The sequence below is a fragment of the Peromyscus californicus genome, unplaced genomic scaffold, assembly GCF_007827085.1.
Source record: "Peromyscus californicus insignis strain IS unplaced genomic scaffold, ASM782708v3 Scaffold_23__1_contigs__length_62951481, whole genome shotgun sequence".
Lineage (NCBI taxonomy): Eukaryota > Metazoa > Chordata > Mammalia > Rodentia > Cricetidae > Peromyscus > Peromyscus californicus.
The window spans coordinates 14,610,656-14,636,321 of NW_026294534.1; the positions used below are offsets into that span (position 1 = coordinate 14,610,656).

At 41.4% G+C, this 25,666-nt stretch overlaps 1 protein-coding gene across 1 annotated transcript in view; it reads left to right on the forward strand.

Annotated features, from left to right (window-relative positions):
- Positions 1 to 571: 571 nt before the first annotated feature.
- The window catches only part of LOC128119455 (phosphatidylinositol 3,4,5-trisphosphate 3-phosphatase TPTE2-like), an 81,323-nt gene continuing 56,228 nt past the window's right edge, over positions 572 to 25,666 (forward strand). The window contains exons 1-7 of the mRNA XM_052752842.1: positions 572 to 672; positions 849 to 1,001; positions 7,591 to 7,641; positions 15,258 to 15,305; positions 17,389 to 17,442; positions 19,657 to 19,710; positions 20,948 to 21,013. Of these exons, the coding sequence (XP_052608802.1) occupies positions 572 to 672; positions 849 to 1,001; positions 7,591 to 7,641; positions 15,258 to 15,305; positions 17,389 to 17,442; positions 19,657 to 19,710; positions 20,948 to 21,013 (527 nt within the window). The remainder of the gene's footprint in view (positions 673 to 848; positions 1,002 to 7,590; positions 7,642 to 15,257; positions 15,306 to 17,388; positions 17,443 to 19,656; positions 19,711 to 20,947; positions 21,014 to 25,666) is intronic.

Consider the following 25,666-nt stretch of genomic DNA (forward strand, 5'->3'; position numbering starts at 1 on the left):
TCTGTTTTGTCCAGGTGAGGTACAGTGCTCACTCTCTGGATTGCTATACTTGGTGAGGGGAAGCGCCAGCTCTTCTGTTCTCATGCCCTGGCCCCAGGTTGGACCTCCTGCCCATTGTAGGTGGCAAGGGGGGCATATTTCCCTTATCCTTGCCACCCTGTGGCATACGAGGGTGGGGGTAGGGGAAGAGCTCCTGCTTTCGCACCCACAGGCTTGACTCACCCATGCCCCCACCAACAGGATCAGCTCTGGTGTGCAGCCCAAGTGGGGTAACTGAGGGGCAAGTCCAGTTCCACCTAGTGTTGCTGCCAGTGAGGGGCAGGGCCAACTCTATGTAGCCATACCCTCCCTGTTTGTGTTTTTGGTGTTAACAGAGGCCTCGGCCAGCAGCACAGACACCATGGCCCCTGTCGGCAATGCAGCCTACTCAGAACTGCATAGTCCCAGTAGAGGCTCAACCCTTAGACACTAATCTGCCCCTAGGCGGCAGCTCAGACCCCTGACATCCTTGTGGCCCTTAGTGGCCCTACAGGCCATGGACATCAATACAGACCCCAGCTGTGGTTGAACCATGGACCGGGACATGGTCCTTGGCGGCAGCCTAAGCTCGGATGCCACCATGGCCCCAGCTGGTAGTGCAGGTCACTTGATTGGCATGGACCCAAAGGCAGCGTAGCCTTTGAACTCCCACATGGCCCCAGGCATGGGCCCAGATCCCAGGCATCTGCACTGCCTTTGATGGCAACAGAAGCCTCAGATATCAGTGCAGGTCCTGGACTGTGGCGGGGCTACAGACCCAGACATGACCCTAGCTACAGCTCAGGCCTGTATGATTGCCTTGGCCTCAGGTGGCAGTGCATGTCACTCAGGTCTGTATGGGCCCAGCAGCAGCACAGCCCTCGAGCACCAAGAAGGCCACAGGTGAAGGCCCAGATCCTGGGCATCAGCGTGGCCTTTGGTGGCAACATGGGCCACGGACATCAGCACAGACTCAGGCTGAGGTAGGACCACAGATTCAGACATGATCCTTGGCAACAGCCCACATCCAGGTGTCATCATGGCCCTGGTTGGCATTGCAGATCACCTAGATTGGCATGGTCCCAGTCAGTGGCCCCAAAATGCCAACATGTCCGCAAGTGACAGCCCAGATCTTGTGGATCCACTCAGCCTTCGATGGGAACAGGATCCATGAACACTGACACAGATCCTGGCTGTGGTAGGGCCACAGACCGAGATGTGGCCCACAGCCACAATTTGGGACCAAATGACACCATGGCCTTGAGTGGCAGCATGGGCCACCCAGGTCTGTATGGCCCTGGCAGTATCTTGAGCCTCTAAGACTAGCATGGCTTCAGGTGTTAGTCTGGACTGCTGGCCTCTATACAGCCCTCGATGGCAACAGGAGCCACAGGGCCACAGACCCAGACATGGCCCCTGGCAGCAATCTGGGCCGGATGTCACTATGGTCCTGGGTGGCAGTGCAGGACTCCTCGCTCTCCATGGCCCCTGTGGCAGTACATCCCTTGGGTATCAGCTTGGTCACAGGTAGTGGCCCAGACTCTGGGTGTCTGCAGGGTCCTTGGTGGTAACAGGAGCTGTGGACATCAACACAGATCCCCACAGCAGCATCAGGGCCACTGACCAAGTCATGGTCCTTCACTATGGCCCTGGGTGGCAGGCAAGGGATTTACCTTACTGCCCTCACCTCTTCAGATCTGCCTCTCTCCCCTGCACATGAACCATTCTGCCTCTCTCTCTCTCTCTCTCTCTCTCTCTCTCTCTCTCTCTCTCTCTCTCTCTCTCTCTCTCTCTCTCTCTCTCCCCCATTTCCCCACCCTGTACTCATGCACCATAATGGTGTCTGACCGGTTCATGAGCGAATTCTTCTCACTTCAGGTCTAGAAACCTGGGGCGGAACTGTGTTTGTCCTCTGGAGACCTCTTATTTGGTTTTCAATGCTGAGACTCAAACTCAGGGCCTTGTGCATGCTGAGTAAGTACTTGATCACTGAGCCGCTAGCCAGGACTTCCATTCCAACCCCTTATCAATGCCTAATATTCATTTGGTCTTTTTTTTTTTTTTTTGGTTTTTCGAGACAGGGTTTCTCTGTGTAGCTTTGCGCCTTTCCTGGAACTCACTTGGTAGCCCAGGCTGGCCTCGAACTCACAGAGATCCACCTGGCTCTGCCTCCCGAGTGCTGGGATTAAAGGCGTGCGCCACCACCGCCCGGCTCATTTGGTCTTTTTAATGGTGTCCCAGAGATCTGGCATTTTCTGTTCCTGCCTTTTGAGATGCTTTTTATTTTTTTAATGTTTAAATGTTCTAATTTGTCAATATTGTCTTCAAGTTGTGTTTTTCTTCTATCCTTGTGAGATTATACACTGAGCTATTAATATTTCACTTATTGGATTTTTCATTTAGAAGATTTCTAGTTTTCCCCCAAAAGATTTCTAGTTTTCATCTCTTTACTGAATGACTCTTTTATATCCTCATTGTCTTCTCTAATTCAATCAGCTGTTTATTTATATTGTTTTTGAAATTATTGCTAATTTCAACAATCATTCTTTTGAATCATTTATCTGGCATCTAATCTCATTTTATATCTTTGGAGCTCATTTCTAGAGTTCTTTTAACTTTTGGAGACGCCATGTTGCCTGCTTTTAAAATTCCTTGTGTTTCTATGTTGAAGTTTGTGCATTTGTGAGATCTTTCTTAGGAAGCAGCCTTCCCTTGGAATGCCCAGAGAAATCAATTTGTTTTTAGTGTTGAGTTTACTTCCAAATGAATTCTATAAAGAAAGAAGTTTCTTTATAGCTTCTTGGGCAATGATTCATGGTTTTGGTACAGTATAGTTGGGCTGGGGCCTATATGACCCATTTCCTCTGTAGGTTGTAGCAAGAGTGGGGACTCTCTGGAAGTTGAGGCAGGTGTTTGTAGACAGATGTGCATGTAGGGTGTGCATTCTGTGCTTACTTCTCTGGACTTTTGAAAATATGTGGTCTGAAGGGTTATGGGGGCTACCTGTGCTGGGGGCACTTGTTGACATGGTGGAAGTAGAAGCTGTATAGACGACTCTGCTGTTGCAATGGAGGTGAAACGGACCATGACTTTTCAGGTCTTCCCTGTTTGTGTCTATCTGGGGGAAGAGCTGATGACTGGCTGTTTTTATCTGCCTTATTCTTTAAGGTTTGAAGTATTTTCCAAGTTCAGTCAGTGCTATATCATAGCTGGATTGAAGTATGGTTTCTCAAAACAGGGATGGGTGTACATCTTAGTCACAAATGTTCAGGGCATGGGATCTGTCCCCAGCACCTCTCAGAAAGAAGAAAACAAGTAGCAGAAACAACCATAACATATGAACAAACTAGATATGAAAATACAGTCATAAACAAAAATAACTAGTACCATTACATCAATACCAGTAGAAAAGAGTTAAAAAATTATATAGGCCGGGCGGTGGTGGCACACGCCTTTAATCCCAGCACTTGGGAGGCAGAGCCAGGCGGATCTCTGTGAGTTCGAGGCCAGCCTGGGCTACCAAGTGAGTTCCAGGAAAGGCGCAAAGCTACACAGAGAAACCCTGTCTCGAAAAACCAAAAAAAAAAAAAAAAAAAAAAAAATTATATAGAAGAAGTAAAAAGTAACTAGTACATAAAGAACCCCAAAGAAAGAACACAATAGGACCAGCGTGATGGGTCAGTGGTTAAAGGTGCTTTTGCCCCAGCCTGATGATGCCTTGAGCTTGTTTCCAGTGATCCACAGAATGGAAGGAGAGGGTCAATTTTCATAAGTTTTCCTCTCACCCCTGCATGCCTGCGTGCCTTGGCATGAGCGTGCACCCACACACACACATAGCACACAGATGAATGAGCAAGATAAAATTTGTAAAGGGAACTAACGAGGAGCATCTAAGGCTGATGGCTTTGCCCACTCGTTTTGAGAGGCATTTCCCCAACCTGTTTCAGAAGGTGGAGTGTTTCGATCTGCGGATCAAATGAAGCAGAGCATGGGGTTTTCTTTCTAACTCGTGGCAATCTCAACACTTGGCTGTTACTTCTCGAAACCAACAATTCCATTGTTTCTGAGCTTTGGGACAGAGAATGCTGCATGCAGTTTTAGCTTTCATTTGGCTAGGAATCTATAACTATTTAAGGTTTCCTAGGAGTTGTATTAACTTAAGAATATCTGTATATTGCAAAAATTTAAATATATCACTTTGTACAGTTGCTACATAGCAATTTTTAATTTTTTAATCATGTGTTTATTTGATAGTATTATTCTCTGAGACTTTCATATGTTGTATTTTGTTTACTATTTATTTTTTTGGTCCTCAAGGGTTTCATGCAGAGGGTCCCCAGCTCTTTCCCACGGGACCTTTCAGCTTTCCCTTCCAGCCCATATCCATTTCTTTGTGTTAGCCTCTGACCTGCAGAAGCACATTCCACCAAGGACTCCCAGTGGCCACACTGGGCAGAGATGAAGGGAGACGCTCTCCTCATCGTCCTCTCTCTCCTCCATTATGGTCTCTCCAGGTGACTCTTAGTCCTACAGTAGCCTGCTGACGAAATGGTGGAAAACATGTGGAGGACATTTAATCCTTATTGCTGACCCTTTAGTGCTACGTCCTACTTCCAGCAAAAATGTGTGTCTTGGCCATAGCAGCTTCTTTTTGCAGTAAGCTGTGGTCAGTGAAGAGACATAACTGGTCAAAGTGCTGATATTAAGTCACTATGAGTGCGCGCACACACACACACACACACACACACACACACACACACACACACACACACACACACTGTGCGTGCACATACACCCCCGAGAACAGCTCACATTTCCACTCTGCTAACCTGAGGCCATGACCTAAGCTTCTGCCATCTGCAGCACAATTTGTTGCATGTAACTTCATTGTGTGCCCTATAGGGAAAATCATGAATTCTTTGATATTGTCTAACTTTATTCTTTGCATATTTTTTTCTTGGTTCACAGAAATAAAAAGGAGTCATTTAGAGATTCACAGTCCTCTAACCTAAATGACAACATTTGGTGAGTTGACTTTTTCTTTCAATCTGGATGGAAAAACCTTTTTAACGTACTCATTACAACACACAGCATACACGACAACCTTTCAGCATCTGTGTGCGGCATTTTTGATTGGGGACTAGATACAAAATGATGGGCCTGATCAAAAGATACTTAATTATAGTCTGCTAAGAACTTCAGAGTCTAGCAAGCCAAATGCTTAGTTCAACTGTTTCAATGACTGTGTGTTGTTCACGGTGATCCAGGGAGATAAGGATCTTATTCAGAGGTGGGAGGGGTGGACAGCAGAGGAACTCTGAATAAACAAGAGTGCTCCAGAGCTTGGCGTCCTCGGAAGCCTAGTCTCCCAACCCAGACCCACTAGCAGCACCTCCAGCTTCCAGCCCTGCTGTTCCTTGACATCAAATGACTGGTGGGAAACACAGCCTTCCTAGGTAAACCTGAGGAGGAAATGACAGGACTTAGGAACAGAAACGAGATGGGCTAAGGGGGGTGACATCAGCCCATTGTATTACTTTTTACTGAGAAATTTTTCTTAACAGCAAACAATTGCACTGTTACATAACAGATCATTTATGGGTGGACTATTAATAGCAAATAAAAGTTTTTTCCTATAAAAAAGAGAAAATTGGTTCATATCTTACATTTTTAAAATCCATTTTCCTCTGGGCGTTCTGTGACTTAATCTCCTATATCTAAATGTATCTTATACGTCATTCCTGAAAATATAATAAGCATAGATTGCTGAACAAAAACAGAAACAAAGAAGGGTGACTTCCTATAGAAATCAATTTGAGTTTAAAATAAATTCTGTCACAAAAGACTATTTCAATATCCCATTAGGTTTTGAACTAAAGTTCTTAAATCTTGACATATTAAAGTTTCTTTTGTAAGCCCATGTCTTTCATTCACACAAACCTTCACGTCTAGGGACAAAGGACAATACTTCTGTTCGAATCCCCTTTTACTTTTAATTAACACACGGAGTTCAGTTAGCGCTGTCTATGGCACCTGTGTGTGGCACCATTCACTGGGACATAAGTGCTTTCCCCTGGACTCATACCCAAGGAAATATGACTCTTCCTGCCCAAATAGCCGTCATGTTGCCAATAGCTCTTCAGCCAGGATTGGGACCTCTTGAACCCCTCCTCAGTCCATGCCATAGTGTTGACCGGCTTGATCTTGTACAGGTCTTGTTCAGGTAGCCACAGTCCATGAGTGCAACGACCATGTCGTGTCTGAAAAGACAGCAGTCACAGCGTGTCCCCCCCCCCGCCCCCTTCCAGCTCTTACATTCTTTCTGCCCCTTCTTTCATGATGCTTTCTGAACCTGGGGTTCCCATGCCGGGACCAAGCATTCATAGTGACATAATATCAGCAGAACTGTGACCAGTTATTTTTCCTCCTTAACCGCAGCTTGAAGCTTCTCTGACCAAGGGTGAGACTAGTGCAAATCTGTTGGATCCAAGCATAAATATTTAGAAGATAGTTTGACAGCATGATCATTTAGCAAAAGAACAATAGTAGGTCCCCGTCTAGGGCTGACGGCCTCCGCAGTCATGAATTCTCTCCTGTTGAGCTGGCCTCAAATCCAAGCAGAAAGCCATTGGTCACCCCCAGAGCATTTATGCCCCCATTGCCACCATGGGTACATCTCGCCAGTCAGTATTGTAATATGCGGTATCCAGCACTGAGCAAAACCACTGATGTATGACTGTGGAAACTAGCTCTCGGGGAGGAAATTTCCCAGTCCTCAGCACTAGAATCTTACTGTTTAGATCTTCTGGGCAACCCAAAGCAAAGGCAGGACCTGCGCTGCTTTGGGTGTTTCTGAGGCCTCCTGAAGCATTCCATCCATACCCTTGAGATGTTTGTTTCATAACCCATGTGTTCTGGAAGCAGTATTGTCCACCCATGCAGAGTACCTCCATTTTTTTTTTTTAAAGTTAGCTTACAGGGTAATGAATTTCCATTGATGCTGTGGGATGGTCTGTATGTCAAATGTGTTGCTGATTGGTCAATGAATAAATCACTGATTGGCAGTGGCCAGGCAGGAAGTATAGGCGGGACTAACAGAGGAAAATTGAGAGAACAGGAAGCTAGAGGAGGAGACACTGCCAGCCGCCATCAGGATAAGGAAGATGTAAAGTACCGGTAAGCCACAAGCCACGTGGCAAGGTATAGATTAATAGAAATGGATTAATTTAAGCTGTAAGAACAGTTAGCAAGAAGCCTGCCACGGCCATACAGTTTGAAACCAATATAAGTCTCTGTGTTTATTTGATCAGGTTTAAGCGACTTGGGACTGGCGGGTGAGAGAGATTTGTCCTGACTGTGGGCCAGGCAGGAAAACTCAAGCTACACATTGAGTTTTCATAGAGCCTTAGTGTTTGTTAGTGAACCCGTCCCCCCCCCACTCCATTTCTCCCCTATCAGGTTAATTTTTTTGGGGGGGGGGGTTCAACCAATTTATAAGTTGTAGGCAGAGTTAGTGAAAAGTAAGCCTGTGATTTAAATGGTATTTGATTGTGTACAATTTTAATTCTTTAGCTGTGACACAAATGAAGAGTCTCTACCATCCAATGATGAAAGCAGTGGAAGGTCAGTTACATACATGTATGTGTGTGTGTGTATATATATATAAATAAAGATACCCAGGTATTAAGCATAGAGTGTTTTGGATACCAGGTATTAAGCATAGAGTGTTTTGGATACCCAGGTATTAAGCATAGAGTGTTTTGGATAGTATTTCTAAAGTATTTGAATGCCAGCATCTGTTTATCACCTTCTTTCTTGTTTTGAATCTAGTTGAATAAATGAGAAACACATCAGGAGAAACTTTAGCGCCTAGTGACCCAAACTCACAGAAAACTGTCGAATTGCCTGTGTGTGAGACAAGACCTGAAGTGTTGAGTTAATTTGCTGTGGCTTCAGTAATAAAGCATTCCAAACTAGATAGCTTAAGCAATAGCAATTTTCCCCACACCCCACAGAGGTAGAAGTCTGATACCTAATGCCTTCAAGGCTAGCTCTTTTTGAGGGCTCTGAAGAAGATTAAGTTTGACACCTCTTTTGTCCCACTACTGGTTGTAGGAAATCTTTGGCATTCCTTGGCATGTGAATCCATCCTCTATGCCTCTGCCTCAATTTGTACTTAGCATTCTTTCCATGTGCATCTTATACCAATGTGTTCATCTCTATAAGGATACCACTCGTATTGAATTAAGACTGAATTTATTAGTGTGATCTCATCTTGTAACTGTTTATGCTTGCAATGCCTGTCTCTAAATAATAACAGTGATTAGGACATCAACAATTTAATTTTGGGGATAACATTCAAAAGGAGGAAAAATCTTGCTTCAGATCAAGGCAGTGGTAATGAATGATCAAACATGGGGCTCTGGAGCTCCAACAGAAGATGGAACACATGGATACTAAAATTGTCCCCAATCCTCAAAAGCTCTGCAACTGTGCTGGACTGATGCCTCCCACACAAACTCGCCATCATTTTAGAGTGAGCTACTAAACCCTGTCTGATGGGCAGAAAAGACACACGTAAACTATGAAAATGAGCAGGTGAGGAAGAGAATTCAGAGTCAGGAATCAGGTGAGGTCATGGTGATGTGTACCTACAAACTGAAGTTGAGTTTGAAATAATGTCACCACAAAAGACTCTTACATGTTGGTGCTGAGGTAATAGTTAAATCTGTGGATATTATTATTTCCATTGGCCTAAGATAATCACTTTTGTCACTGTTTTTTGTTTTTGAAGCAGTCTTACTCTGTAGCCACAGCTAACCTGCTCTCACTATGTAGGCTGGCCTTGGACTTGGCCTTGGCCTTGGACTCTTGCCTCAACTTCCTTATTGCTGAAATTATAGGCTTGAGTTATCATACCTGGTAAGATAGTTATTAACTTATTAAGCCCAATCCCTAATCAAAATGCCATACCAAGTTCAAATAATGATCTTCATATGGATATTCAAAGTTCAACCAGCTAATGTTTAGAGTAACTATAGTCATTTTAACCTTAAAAAGTCAGGAAAATTGTTTTGTTGTGACATTGTACTTTTATAATCCCTTAGTTTATATCCAGATGACTTAACATCAGTGAATTATCCAGAGTCCTTCAGTGAAATATGAATTAAAAAAAACAAAAAAAATACATATATGCATAAATATGTGAGTATGTGTGTGCATATACACATTTATATAAAGACATGTACATATACATGTGATGAGTCTTTCTCTGTCCCACCAGCTCCCAGTATGTAGTCAGACTTTCCTTTGGGCCCCAACTCACTCCCAAATAATGGCAAAGAATCGTATTATTAATTATGAAATCTTGGCTTTAGCTTAGGCTTGTTTTTAACTAACTCTTATAAGCTAAATTAACCCATTTCTATTAATCTACGTTCTGTCACGTGCCACTCATCCTGCTTCTTCTGTGGATGCTCTCCATGTCTCCATGGTATCTCCTATGCACCGCCTCTTCCTCTCTCTCCCCAGAAATCCCGCCTGTATCTCCTGCCTAGTCATTGGCCATTCGGCTCTTTACTAAACCAGTCACAGCGTTGTATCTTCACACAAGTGTACAAATATCCCACAACATACACAGAAACATTGAACAGTAAAAGAAAGAAGAAGCCAACATTAAGAGACAGCTGAGTACCTAGCCCTAAATGGGACATGTTTCCCACCCTCTAAAGCTTAAGGAGCACTGGAGGAGGGTGGGTAGAAAGAATGTAAGTGATGGATGATGGGGACATGTGTTGTGAAACCTGACCTTTAGGACCTGACATGGCTGCAGTCATGAACTCACAGCAGCTGTATTGCCTGTGCTGAGACTGGGCCTGACAACATTCATTCATGGGTTGAGGAGGGGCTGTGAGGCCCTGCTTGCCCCTCCCCAGGAACTGCTGGCTGTTGAGGGCTGCTAGAGAAGTAGTTACCCACACTCCAGCGGCTAGTTCCATATCCGGGCCCTTGTGGGTGACCCTGGTTAAACTAGGTGTGTCAAAGAACAAAAACAAAGACATAAAAGCAGTAAGGGGATTGTTTGGAGGGTGAGTGGGAGGGGTGGAAAAGGATAGAAGACAATAAGGGATGAGAAGGATCAGAATGCATTATATACATACATGACATAGTCAAAGAGTAGACTTGATCTAAAAAAGAATAAAAGGAAGTCGAGGTCTATAAAGATCCACCCCCAGGTGCACCATGGGCAAAAATGAAGTATACATCTCTCTCAATGAGATGCTTTTGGGGAGGGGGTCAGTATTTCCCACCCTTAATAGCAACAACTGCATTGGAAATGATCAGATTTACTAAGTGAGATACCAATAGTGTGTGGACCAAAGAGAGTCTCCTCAGAGCCTAGAGACAGAGTGGTGGGTTGGTAGGGGTTGGAAGGCTTAGCAGAAAAAGATCTGCCAGTGAACCTGCATGTGTCCCTCACCATTCACGCTCCACTGCCAGGTGAGGCTGGTGCCCCACATGAATACTCTCTGCTGAATCAGATGGAGCCGCTGCCTCCCATCTGCAGCTACTCCATCTTATCTCGTGGGGAGGAGAGAAACAGCGGGGTGAAAGGAAGATGGGAGAAGACAGAGTTAGGACTCAGGGGTTTAGATGGGGTCAGAAAGCTATGGGCCCACAAACTGTAGTTGAATTAGAAATAAGTGCACCAACGGACTGTTACACTCCGGAATTAATAGTTAATCTGGATGCATTACGTATTTTATTTCTGAGGTTATATTTTAATTACATTTCTCTCTTCCTCCTTTTCCCTCCTCAAAACCCTTCCAGATACCCCCTTGCTCTCCTTCAAATCCATGGCCACTTCTGTCATTAATTATTATAGCATGCATGTATGTATATGTATATTATATGCATATATTGCTAAATATAATCTGCTCAGTTGGTAGAGTGTTATTTGTATGTGTGTTTTCAGTGCTGACCATTTGGCGCTGGACAACCAATTGATGTGCTTATCCCTGGGAAGACCACCTCTCCCATTCCCAGCTTTCCTCAGTTGCCTACAAGATGAAATTTGGGATTTTCATATGGCTATTTTAAAATCAGCTACCATATAATAAGTATATTAAATGCAGTTATTTGATCCCCCCCAAAAGTGATTACATTTTAAATATATGTACTTTTTACTGACTACATACTTTTCAATCATTTAGAACATATACGGATGAATCGGCATCACAATACCTTTTTGGAGCTATGAGTGATAGGTGAGTAAACTGAATTAAAAACATACACCCATATGTACTCTTATATATACACATATGTAAATATGTATATGTGTATGTTCCTACATAGATCTACAAACTTCCATCAGCGTGCATGCATGTGCGCACATGCGCGCATGCACACACACACACACACACCCCTGAAAATACACACAAATCCCATAAAAACTATGCGAAGAGGTTGAGATTTGACAAAACTACCTCAAGAATATCTTTGACATCAGAATGCCTTTTAAACTGTATCTAAATAATCTCTTTGTAGGACTTGTAGTTGACTGCATTTATTTTAAACGAAATTGAGGAAAATAGGATCCTTCCTTCAGCCAATTTGGCACGTTAAGTATCGACCAATCCCTTAGGAAGTGTTCAGAGTTCCTATAAGATACTAGACTAGTGTGAGCCAGGAAAGGAGAGAATCTGATCAGGAGAAAAGAGAAAGAATGAGTATAGAGGGAGGTGTGGGGCTTTTAGCAGAAGAGAAGAGATACAGGATCTGGAGACCAGAAGCATCCTCACCCTCCAGCTGCCGCCACATGGACCAGTGCTCCAGACCTCCCCCATCGTTCTGCAGGGAGCCACTCTGTCAGAACACAGGGACTTGACCACGTCCCATACAAGAAAGACAGCATGATTGATGGAAGTAATGATATGATAAAGGCTCTTGAGAATCATAAATTGAGACAAGAAGGGGGTTTCCTTATAATCTGCAGCTAATATCCGAGAGAAGTACAACTAAGAAAGGCTATTACATTTTAAGAGTAAAGTAATAGCTGCTTCTCTTTGGACTCTTTTCCATTTCTACAGATTTGAGGCATTCAGCACTGGCATATAAAGCCTCATATTAAAAAAAATAAATCCCATGTTTAAATTCATGACATATGAATATTTCAATATTGGTAATTAGGTTATAGAACAATTGTTATTATATAAAATGTAATTGTAAATTTATATGTAAAATTTTTTTAATGTAAAATAAAGCTTAGACTTACAATTCATGTATGATCATGTATTTTCGTTTTCCTTTAGCCTAGGTTCAGATACTTTGCTATCCATGACATTTGATGGAATTACCAATTTCATAACGAGTTATAAATTATAAATGAAGACATATAAATGTATTAATGTGTTCACACTTCTGCAATATGCTTGGACACACAAACCCAAGCATAAAACTGGTAGAGGGAGGAGGTTGGAACTGGGGCGCTGCACTCCACGGAGCATCTGTGGCAGAACAGAGAGTCTTTGAACTGTTTCTAAACGTTCTTCCTGGTGTATTTGTAGGAAGCAGTCTTTTGAATTTGGTTCAGGTTGAATAAAAGAGAATCGCTCACAGGAGGGTGATTCTCCCCGTCAGTGTATTGTCCTTCTGTGTTTGTGGCAGTCAAATGCGTAGGACACTCAGACCTTTTATGTATGGTACAGTGGGTGAAGGCTAGAGAGATTCTAACTGGAGGCAGGAAGAAGGAACGATAGGAAGGAGCTGAGGGGCCTTTGGCCAAGAACACAGCTAGTAGTCCTGGAAGACTCCATCAGCCTTCAGAACTCTGCCACTGTGCTGAAGGAGGGACCCCAAACACAAACCTACCTCATCATTGCTCAGAGCCCCCAGCACAGGCCTGTACTGGAACTTACACAGGGTAGAGAAAGCCTCTTTGGGGGTAATAATAGTAAGGAGATCATTGGATAAGGAAGAAGGGATTTGTACCTAGAAACTGAATTTGCAGTTGCAGTTGAAAAAACAAACAAAAAAACCCCCTGAAAACAGAAAGCTGATACTTGGCTAAACACCAGACAAAAATCTTTTTTTTTTTTTTTGGAGAAGGGTCTCTCTGTGTAGCTTTGCGCCTTTCCTGGAACTCACTTGGCAGTCCAGGCTGGCCTCGAACTCACAGAGATCCACCTGCCTCTGCCTCCCGAGTGCTGGGATTAAAGGCGTGAGCCACCACCGCCCGGCACCAGACAAAAATCTTACTGAGCTTTTTACCAGGCAAGGTAGGTCTATTTCAAATACATAAATTCATTTTGGTGGAAGTGAATCACAAGTTTCAGAATAACTGATTGTGTTAGGAGAGGTAATTTGTGAAATCTAGGAAGTCACATGATATTCACCACGTGTCTCTCTAAATCTTATAGCACCTCCGTGGATGAGTTAGTACCTGCTGAGAAGCTGTCAATAAGATGTGAGACCTCAGTGTGCCAAAGACACGCAGACAGACATATAAACCTAAATTTATTCCTCACAAATCCACTGAGAAGGGCAGACTTGGTCACTAAGTTCTTCCTCTCACCTCTTAAATTGGTTGCAAATCTGAGCAACCACCCACTAAACCCTAAGGAACTTTTCAGTATGCTTGTGTATGACAGTCGGCTGGGTTAGATGAAAAGGAAAGAAGTCGAGGAGGAGCGGCAGAAGAAGGGGTCATGACACGGAAGAGCCTTCAGCCAAAATGACGAGAGGCAAGGAACCTCAGATATGCCGCCCACCCAGAGCACTGCCATTACGGAAGACTGGCACCCTAAACCCCGCCCATCACCACACGGGATGGAGCCCCTCCCACAGGTCCACAGCTGCTTCATTCTCACCTCGTATTTTCACAAGAAGTGAAACCAAAGACGACTTGAAATTGGTCGGAAGAACAAGTGTCTTTAAGCTGTAGCTGAGTTTGAAATAAATCCCATCCAAAAAACCTGTTATGTGCTGGAATTAAGATACTAGTTACTTAAATTACTATAGGTGAATTACTATTTACACAATCCCAGGAGATTCATTGCTACTATCTATAGATAGCCTCTTTTCTAATATAAAAATGCCAAATTGAATTAGTGATGTACACAAATATTTAAAACTCAATCAATTCACGTCCCAGAACTCATAGAATTAATGTAGTTATTTGATTCCAGAAGTTATTTCTATTCAGACCTGACTACACTTTTGAATACTCTAGGTCACACATGAATGAATTGTGAGAATCAAGTTACAAGTTAATTTAAGACAGCACACACACACCTATATGTAAACACTTACATAAGGACACGAGCTTCCATAAATATGTACACACATGATACATAAAAAGCATAGAACTAGGAAAAGAAGGGAAGGTTCCGTTTTGCAAAATCCATTCTGCATATTCTTCTGGACAGTACAGAGTATATTTGGCACTGTATCTAAGTCTGCATCTGTGGGTAACTTTCTGTCTTTTTGACCAAGTTGGTTGAAAGGAGTCTAGAGTATGGTCAGGACACTTCTTCAGGTCTAGATAAGAGGGAGGCTCAGGGCTCAACCAATTTAGATGTTATTAGAGGGGATCATCGCTAACGTGAATTTAAAAGGGTCTGTGAATTTATATAGTTTTCATTATAGTTTACTTTCAACTCACATAATGAAGTGAAAAGATTTATCTATGATGCAATCACCAAGGAAAAGTCTGTGTTGTAAGCTAATAAAGAAAATACACATGCAGCAAACATATATTCACAGAAACATAAAAAACAAGTGAGAGATTGATATTTTGAGTGGAGCAAGAGAGAAGAAAACTCTCTTTACAACAGAAAGAGGTTAGCAGTGATAAGGAACAACCTAGCTCTCAGTGTGAAAAAATGGAGCTAATGAAAGTTTAAGGTGTCCGTTTCTCTCCAGATCTCTGCCCCCAGTCAAAGATAGTCCTCTAAACCTCAGACCATCATTGCATGGGGTGGGAACACTGCCTTAGGTCTGTAGCTACCTGATCATATCTCATGGTCAGATAAGCAAATTGCACCACTAATAGTAGCTAATATTATGTCAGGTTTAACAGAAAAAAAATGAAACTATTTTGATCTTGAATTGTATTTTTGTATTTTTACTAATTATAATCATGTAAAGCATAATTTCTAAGGAAAGTATCATATTATATTCCAAATAGTTAGCTCTAAGATATCTCATCTTGCCTTACTATGTCTGTTTTTAACCTTTAGCACATCCCTGTACGAACCGAATTCCTCAAATGAATTCATGAAAGAAAGGTAAGATATAAATGAATAAGTAGATATATATGTGTGTGTATATGTGAGAGTTTATATGTGTGTGTGTGTGTGTGTATATACACGTGCTTGCATACACACATACACAGATTGGTATCTGTGTTATTCACAGTCAGGAGCATCCATATTATTACAAGTTCCCTTTTAAACTATTTCTAATGTTTTCTCATAAATGCTCTTTGTCTTTTGAATCATGTAGAAAAAGATAACAAGTCAGAGAGAGGGGCTTGTCTGGTGCTTGTCACCTTTAGTCACTATGTAAAAAGTGCTGGTCACAAATAGAAGGGATCCTCTTTACAGCCAGGAGGGGGCAGCAGTGGGCTGGGAGCAGAGGCCCCCCCCACAGCCTATTAGAACAGGCTAAAAGATCCTGGATCTTACCCTGTCTCCAGAGCTCAGTGGTTCTAACTCTCCAAGTGTGTCGTTTCCTTGGATGGAAGCTTTGCCTCAGAATGGGCTCAGCATGTGCAAGGCCTTATATCTCATCCCCAGCACTGCAAAAATAATTAAACATATATTCTATAAATCAAAGCGGCGGGGTTGGTGTTTACATTTCTCCTTTGGTAGCGTGCAGAGTACCTTCCTGCACCAAAGAGGCTAGCATGCGGGGGGTAAAGGCTCTGTGGAGGCACTAGCTTGACTTCTCCGTGTTCAATGATTTGTGTAGGGGTTGTCTTCAGCAATGGGGTCCCACTGGCAGTTTGCGGTTTATAGGAAGCGTATATGGAAGTTTTCAAGTAACAGTGCCATGTGGGTAAACGTTAGCTGCTTCAGAGCGTTCAGAATAATGCAAGAGAATTTGAGCCAGAAAGTTACGTCTTGGGAACCACATGGCATCTGACTGGATGTGTTTTTTTTAAATCTTCTAGCCTTTCGCAGAATGAGTCTGAGTCACTACATGGTAAAGGATCTACCAGTGAACTGTGAGATATACACTAATATGTTAATAAAATGCTTTAGCAATGAGTAATGGAAAATATACGGATATAAACATGTGCTGTTTGTATTTTCATGTGTACACAGCAACAAATGCCCCCTTACACATATACACACAGAAGCAGAGAAAGACATAAGATTTGGAGGCTCATAGAAGTGGTTCCTCTAGCATATACATGGACCTTTCTATCATTTGGGACCAATTTGGATAAAAGAGGTACATCTCGTCAAGCAATGCTTTTTACACCCCACGGTGTATTTAACACTCTAAGTAACCACCAGCTGAAACAATTAGGAAAACTTCCAGCTTTCTGTGTGTTAGATTTTATTACCCTGAGTAAGAAAGACGAGATCCTGTTTGAAGTGACGGGATAGCAGGGAACAGGAAGCAGAGGAGCCCTTGGAGGGAGAGAACAGAAACAATAAACTCTCGATGTGTTCGTCACCCTCAGACCTCAGCCCCTAGATGAAGCAGGTTCCTCCAAACCAAACACATCATACATTGAGGAACTTAAACTCATACCTATGAGACGCTTTCTGGTGCAGGAAAGACATCTGAGGGAGGTAAGAAGGTAAAAGAGGCACTTAGGAAACAAGGTATCAGATGTGACAAGCTGAATCAGCTTTTACACACTGAACCGGATTTTAAGTAAATTCTACCATAATTTTCACACATTAGTTCAGCTTCGGTAACGTTACTTTCTTTCCCCTTTCTGTTTCCTTTGCTTTTTTTTTTTTTTTTTTTTTTTTTTTTTTTTTTTTGAGATGTTATGTCGCCCAGGCTGAATTTGAACTTGTGATGCTCTTGCTCTAGCTTCTCAAAAACTGGAATTGTAGCAGTATGCCACAACATCCAACTTCTTCCCTCTTTAAACAAGATTGAAGTATTTATTAAACTGTGAAACATCATTTAAGGGCATATGATATCTTAGACTTACATGTGAAGTTTTGTTTGGTCTCCTGGCTAGGGCCTTTGCACGTATTAGGCTGGCGCATTTCCCACTGCCCTCTAGCACCAGCCCTATATGTGAAAAAATCTGAAGGTTCAAAAAGTGAACAGATTGAATGACAGTTATAATCATCGGGTTGTAATTAACTTGAACTCATTTGAGGTTCTTTTATCCTTTAGCACACTCTCGAGTGAACTGAAGACCGTATGCTCCACTGTGTCCACCAGTGCGCTGTAAGATATAAATAAATTAATACCTCTTTCTCTGCACTTCTCTCTGTGTGTACCAGTCCTTCCCGTGTAACACACAGAGTTTGAGATTGGGGTGTGTACTGTCAGGACCATGCAAGGGAACACAGCTCTTTGTGTACTCTCATGTTCTGTCAGGGTGAGCTTCTGTATACAGCATTCTTTGTGCCTTAAATTGTGGCACAAAGAAGAAGACTATACCAAAGCGGGAACTCTCTGATTCAGAGTCTTCACTCTTAGTTACTAGCAGCCAAAACCCGCAGAAAAATATTAGAATGCCTGTGTGTGACAGAAGAGTAGAGTAGACCAAGAGCAGAGAAATATCCATTTAGGCGTAAAAAGGAGGTAACGTTGAGCAGGGAGCAGAGGCATTCTCAAACAATGAAAAAGAAGCTACGAAACCAGAGCTGTATCCTTCATTCTTCTGAGCTCTTCCCACATGAGGCTGGTGCCACAAGCCACAGCTACCATCATTTTGAAAGGCTCTTCTGCCTCAGGTTTGCTGTTACTACCATACCTGAGGGACAGAAACAACTACAATTTGTGAACTACTCATCAATGGTGGATGCACGACTCATAAAAGAAGGTATCCAAAAGACAGATGGGTACCTAAGGACTAAAGTAGGTTCCTGATCGGTACAACATTTGCAAAATGACAATGACATTCTTTGCAAAATTAAAAAGGTGAGCCTGAAATAAGTATGGAAGCACAAAAGATCCTAAAGGGCTTCAGCACAAAGAGCAGAGCTAGAGGAGTTCTATAGTACCTGGTTCCAAGACATAGGACAAAGCCACAGTAATGCAGCATAATGTTGGCATAACATGGCACATAGACCAGTGGAACAGAGTAAAAAACCAGTACCAATCCACAAGTCTATAGCTAGCGGATTCTCAACAAAGGTGCCAGAGACAACTTTGGAATAAGAACAGCCTCTCCAACAAATCGTTCTTGGAAAACTGGACACCCACATGCAGAAGATTGAGATTAGATCCCTATCTCTCACCCCTCACCTCACAAAAATCAACTCAAAATGTAGCAAGGACTTTAATCAAGGCCAGAAACTCAAAAACTATCAGGGTGAAACATTATAAGATATTGGTACAGGTTATGATTATCTGTATAAGACCCCCAAAGCACAAGAAACAAACATGAAATTTGACAAAGATTACCTAAAAATGATAAGCTTCTAGAATGGGCAAGATTGCCAGCAGGTAAAGGCACAATTACCAAACCTAAGCCCCACATGGTTATAGAAGAGAACTCCTTCAGGCAAGTTGCTTTCTGATCTCCACTCAGGCTGTGGCATGTACACACACACACACACACACACACACACACACACACACACACACACACACATTTTAAGTCTTAAAGCTTCTCCCAAATAATGAAAAAAAAAACAGAGTGAAGACACAGTGTACATTCACCTGACAGACGTCAATACTGAAAATATATAAAAGATCCAAGAAATAACACCAGTAACATCAGTTTAAAAATGGCAAAAAATCTGAAGAGATCCCTTGAAGAGATCAGAGGAAACAAAGTCAACATATAATGAAGATATTTGCATATCCATGTGTGTTGCTGCTCTATTCTCAATAGCCAAGATATCCATTGACCCTAGGTGTCTACCAAGGGATGAGTGAGTGAAGAAATATGGACAGAGTGGAATATTGTTCAGCCCCAAAGAGTGAAATCTTGCATTTCCAGTAAAGTGAAAGGAACTAGATGACATTGTGTTGAGGAAAGTGGAGTAGATACAGAAAGACAAGTGTCGCATAATTTTTTATCTATCTAATGAAAGCAAGAGTGGATTTGAAAGCAGAATATAGTGTTTATAAGGGACTGATAAGGTTACTGGGCAATGGGTGAATGGAGGTTGGATGGACATGCTAGAAGCACTCTGTAACTCTGTACAGAATATCAGTAATGCATGTTAGTAAAAATGGACCTCAAAATTGAACCCTAAAGTGAATCCAACTATGAAATACTGTTTTACATCGGGGTTAGTTTCCATTTGAAAGAACACTGCTAAACCTTCGTCATTTTTGATATATTAAATGTTAATCTTTTCCATTAAATTATTAAGAGTTAACAAGTTTATGAATGTCAAACAGTAATTATAGCTAATTTGAACAAAAAATCAATTTTAGAAAATCATGTGGTATCTGACTATATGTTTTTTAAAACTATTTTAGCATTGCCTCATCTGATGCAACGTCAGAAATCAATGAAGAAAACATTGACAAATAGTAAGATCTAAAAATATGTATTTATGTATATTATATATCTGTGTGTATGTAAATATCTATTTATACATATTTCAATTTATTGGGATACACATAAGAGAAAGACACTGAGACTTGTGGAGTTCGTTAGGAGCATCAGGGCCAATATAGATTGTGATGTTATTTTTTAATGTCTTCTTGCCATAGTAAGTCCTTTTCTGTCTTAGTTGAATGTAAGGGGAAATACTTAGAAGAGTGCTTTGAACTCCTAATCTGTTGGCCACCACTAGAATGAGAGAGAGAGAGAGAGAGAAAAGTCCTATTTGGAGCAAGAAGGGAGGTGACAGGTAAGTGGGAAGAAAGTGGAACCCTCAGCAGAAAAGAACCAAATTAATAGACCTTAAAGCTGTCTGTCTGTCCCTCATCTTCCAGAGCGCTGGCTCTACATGATGCTGGTGCCCCAAACCCAGAGCCATTTCACAGCGCAGTCCTTCTCTCAGACCTTTAGTTATTTTAATACTATCCAAGGGCAAGAAAACGGCCCGTGGTGTATGAAAAGCGCAGAGCGGTGGGAGAATTTGCAAATCATGAAATTAGAAAGAGCAACATTTTTGACTAACCTACACTTTCAAGCTGGATTTTGAAATAAATGTAACCTCCAAAATGGTAGTATAGATGGGTTTAGATGTAGTAATGAAAAATTGCACTTTAATCCTGATTCATTAGGCTGTTTTACAAGGCTACAAGTCATCTTTATAGTATACAAGGATTAATTTAGGTAAAATTATGTATCAGTTTCCAGACAACCAATAGGCATATAAGTTCTAAGTGTTTAATATCTTTATAAACTATAGGGCAATTGTGCATATTTCAACCCAAAATAGGTCTTTGAATTCACTCAGCTCTTACATGAGTATTTTAAATCTCTAGTACTGACTTGAATGCAATGACATCAGCAGTCTTTAACTGCTTTGCTAAAAGATTGATATATTTCATGTTGCAATGATGGCGTCTTTAAAGACTGCTGAAATATATTTGTCTTTGGGCAGAGAGAAAGTGAGACACAGACCAAGAGAGAAGAGAGAAATTCGTAAAATTAAGTCTTGGAATTGTCCATGGACAAACAGTTATCTGAACAATGATTCTAAAAATTTTCAAAAACTCTACAGATTCAAGGGATTCTAGCTCAAATAACTTCTTCATATTACTGTTAAATGTAGCAATCTCTAATGATGTATCTTTGCATTTGTTGGTGCTAAAGCAAATTAGACCAGGTCTCCAAGTTCTGTGATGATGATGAAGGTATTGATATTCACAATTCATATTGGTAAGTGAGTTTGACATTTGAAGGAAGGGGAAGAATGGATCACTTGTCTGTGGCAAAAATAATAATAGAGGAATGTGGAAAACGATACAATAATAACCAATTGAATTTATAAACAAACCAATTGAATTTATAGACAAGTACAATGCTTGGGAAAACATTTTTGTCTACTTACAAACAATTTTCCTAGTTTAAATATTGACAATGTTGTTCCTTGGTGGTGACTTTATTACAACATTTGTTTAAAGAGAATTGTAGCATTCTATTTATTCTTTAACATTGGTCTTTTCTAATTTTTCCTGGGTATCTTCTGATTCCCGGTTTATAGATTGTTGTCCGTGAGAAATGGCAGTGAAAAGGAACAAATTTTGGTATTAGAGGACCTCTTCACACTCACTGAGATTTTATAAATTTTTTATTTATTTCTGAATAATATTATTTGGGATACTTCCTATTGCACAAATCTAATAGCATTTATATGTGTTCTCTATAACAACACAATGTGTTCTGAAATCACTTGTATCTGAATTATAGACATATTGAGGATTCTGTCCAACTGGATAATCATTTATTGGCTTCCATCAGTGTTGCAGATGATATAAGTACCACCAGAAATGATATTAGTTGGTCTCTGTTGTAATTGTTGGTGTTCAAATGTTACAGGGAAAACAAAGGTCTAACTAATGAATACAAATAAGTCTTCCAAGTACCTAGACTTTTCACTTTAAATAACTTCTAAAAAATCATGGACCATCATTCCAAAGAGGTCACACAATCACATTATTAAACTCTGCATGTTAGGTAAACATTTTCTATGATGGACTTGTCAGGGCTGTGGTAAAATTCAGGCAAACGGAGCATTGCCAGCATTTCCTTTTTTTAAATTTTATTTTACAATATAATTTAATTTTACATATCAGCCTTGGATTCCCTTGTTCTCCCCACTCCTGGCCCTGGCCCTTTCCCCCCAGCCTATCTCTTCCAGGGCAAAGACTCCCCTGAGGATTGAGATCAACCTGGTAGACTCAGTCCAGGCAGGTCCAGTCCCCTCCTCCCAGGCTGAGCCAAGCGTCCCTGCATAAGCCCCAAGTTTCAAACAGCCAACTCATGCACTGAGCACAGGACCCGGTCCCACTGCCTGGATGCCTCCCAAACAGATCAAGCCAATCAACTGTCTCACCCATTCGGAGGGCCTGATCCAGTGGGGACCCCTCAGCTATTGGTTCATAGTTCATGTGTTTCCATTCGTTTGGCTATTTGTCCCTGTGCTTTATCCAACCTTGGTCTCAACAATTCTCGCTCATATAAACCTTCCTCTTTCTCGCCAATTGGACTCCTGGAGCTCCACCCGGGGCCTAGCCGTGGATCTCTGCATCCAGTCCCCTCATTCATTGGATGGGGTTTCTAGCACGACAATTAGGGTGTTTGGCCATCCCATCACCAGAGTAGGTCAGTTCGGTCTGTCTCTCGACCATTGCCAGCAGTCTATTGTGGGGGCATCTTTGTGGATTTCTGTGGGCCTCTCTAGCACTTTGCTTCTTCCTATTCTCATGTGGTCTTCATGGACCCTAAGAAAGACACGGGGATCGCCCAGTGACGGAGAAATGGATGAGATCTACATGAACAGTCTGGATATGAGTGGGGGTAATGAAGGGCGAGGGTCGAGGGAAAGAGAGCTTGAGGGAGCGGGAGATCCCAGCTGGATCAACAACAGAGAGGGAGAACAAGGAATGTTCATGGTAAATGAAGACCACATGAGAACTTTTTTTTTACTCCACTCCAAGAAAGTGAGCTTAGTTGAAGTATAAAAGCTTCATATTGGCCGGGTGGCCATGGCGCATGCCTTTAATCCCAGCACTCGGGAGGCAAAGCCAGGTGAATCTCTGTGAGTTCGAGGCCAGCCTGGTCTACAAAGCAAGATCCAAGACAGGAACCAAAACTACACAAAGAAACCCTGTCTGGAAAAACAGGCAAACAAACAAACAAGCTTCCTATCACCTGCATCCTGCTGTTCTCCCCTCAATTCCTCCTCCACCTATGGTTCCTTTACATTTCCTAATTTCTGTGTTTACTCCTTGTTGTATACCCACCTCTGAAGGTTTGGAGCTAGGAACTGCAGGGGAGAGAGAACATGTAGCATTTGTCTTTCTGAGTCTGGGTTCCTTCTTTCTAGTTCCATCTGTCTACCTACAAAGCTCCTGATTGCATTTTTCTTTACAGATAAATAGTATTCTATTGTGTAAATGTATCCCATTTTCATTATGCACTCATCTGCTAAAGGACATTTAGGTTGTTTCCATTTTCTAGCTATTGTGAATAAAACAACAATGAACATGGTTTAACAAGTGTCTTTGGAGTAGGATGGTGAGTCCTTTGGGCGTATGCCCAGGAGTGGTATAGCTGGGTCATAGAATAGCTTTTTAGAGATATTTTTGAGGATTTTCCATACTGATTTCCAGGATGACTGCACAAGTTTGCATTCCTCCCAACAGTGGAGGAGGGTCTTCTTTCTCTACACCCTCCTTAGCATTTGTTATCAGCCGTGTTGTGATTATAGCTCTTCTGAATGCAGGGAGATGACACCTTCAAGTCGTTTGATTTCGCATTTCCCTGTTTGCTAAGGATGATAAACACTCTTTGAGTATTTTAAGCCATTTTTATTTCCTTTATTGAGAATTCTGTTCAGATTCCTAGCCTATTCTTTTTAATTATATAATTTATTTTTAATTGGATCATTTATTTTTCCTGGACTTCTTATTTTTTAAGTTCTTTGTATCTTCTAAATATGGATTATCAGATGTATACCTGGCAAAAATTGTCTCACATTCTGTAGGTTTTCTCTTCACTCAAATGATTATTTCCTTAGCTGCACAGGAGGGTTTTCTTTTTACAAGGTGTACCACTCATCAGTTCTGGCCTTAATTCCTTAGCGAACGGAGTTCTGGATCTTGTAGGAAAAGCCCATGTTTTCTTCTAGCAGTTTTAGTGTTTTCAGGTTTCAAATTGAGGTCTTTGATCCACTTGCATCTAATTTTGGGTAATAGATTCAGGTCTAATTTAAGTCTTCTGCATGTGAATGTCCAAGTTTCCCAGCGCCATTGGTTGAAAATGTGGTTTTTACTCCTGTGTGTGTTTTTGCCTCTTTGTCAGGTATGAAAAAGCTGTAATTACAATACTTGACCCTTTGATTTTGTTCCACTAATATACATGTTTCTTTTTGTGATGTGCCATATTGGTTTTATTATTGCTTTATTACAATATATCTTGAGGTCTGAAATGTCAATCCCTCCAATATTTTTTTGTTTTGTTTTGTTTTGTTTTTTGTTGTTGTTTTTGCTCAGGACTGCTTTGGCTGTTCAGGTTCTTTTCTGGTTCCATATAATCTTTTCTATTTCTGTGAAGAATGAGATGGGGATTTTGATTGAGACTGAATTAAATCTGTAAATTGTTTTTGGTAGGATCAGTGCTATGAATCCATGAACATGGGATCTCTTTCCATTTTCTGGTGTCTTTCAAAATCACTTTCTTCAGAGATTTGAAAATGTAGAGGTCTTTCACCTCCTTGGTTAGGTTTATTCCAAGATATTTTATTGTCTTCGATACTGTTGTAAATCAGGGTGTGGCCATGATCTCTGTCTCTGTATGTGCCAAGTTGTGATGTACAGAAAAGCTATTGCTGGGCTGGGCAGTGGCGGCACACGCCTTTAATCCCAGCACTTGGGAGGCAGAACCAGGCGAATCTTTGTGAGTTCAAGGCAGGCCTGGTCTACAGAGCGAGATCCAGGACAGGCACCAAACTACACAGAGAAACCCTGTCTCGAAAAACCAAAAAAAGAAAAAAAGAAGAAAGAAAGAAAGAAAAAGAAAAAAGAAAAGCTATTGCTTTTTATGAGCTGACTGTGGACCATCCACTTTGCCGAAACTGTCCATTATTTCTAGCAGTTTTCTGGTAGAATTTTGGGATCTCTGTACAATATCATATCATCTGCAAATAAGGAGAAGTTGACTTCTTATTTGTAGAGCTGTAATTTCCTTTTCCTGCCTTATTGTTGTGGCTAGCACTTCCAGCACTGTATTGTGGGGATAACTGCAGCCCTGTGTCATCCTGATTTTAGTGAAATTGCTTTGGGTTCTTCTTCATTTAGGACAATGTAGCTGTGGATTTGTCATATATATATATATATATATATATATATATATATATATATATATATATATATCCTTTATTATGTTGGGGAGTGACACCTCCAGTTCTGCTTCTCTAGGGCTTTTATTATAAAGCATGTTGGATTTTCCCAAAGGCTGTTTTTACATCTCCTGAAATAATCATGTGATTTTTCTCAAGTTATCTGTATGATGTACTATCTTTATTGACTTATGTATGTTGAAACAACACTGAATTTCCAGGATTAAGCCAACGTTATCCTGGAGAATGATTTTGTAAATATGTGTTTCTAGTCAGTGTGCTAGTACTTTACTGAGGATTTTTGTATCTATGTTTATAAGGAATATCTACCTGTAGATTTGTTGTATCTTTACCTGGCATGGGTATTAGAAAAATATTGGCTTTACAGAAACAGTTTGAGAGTGCTCCTTTAGTTTATATCTTTAAAAAGAAATCCATAATTTTGTTGCTAGGACACTGAGGTATCTCTA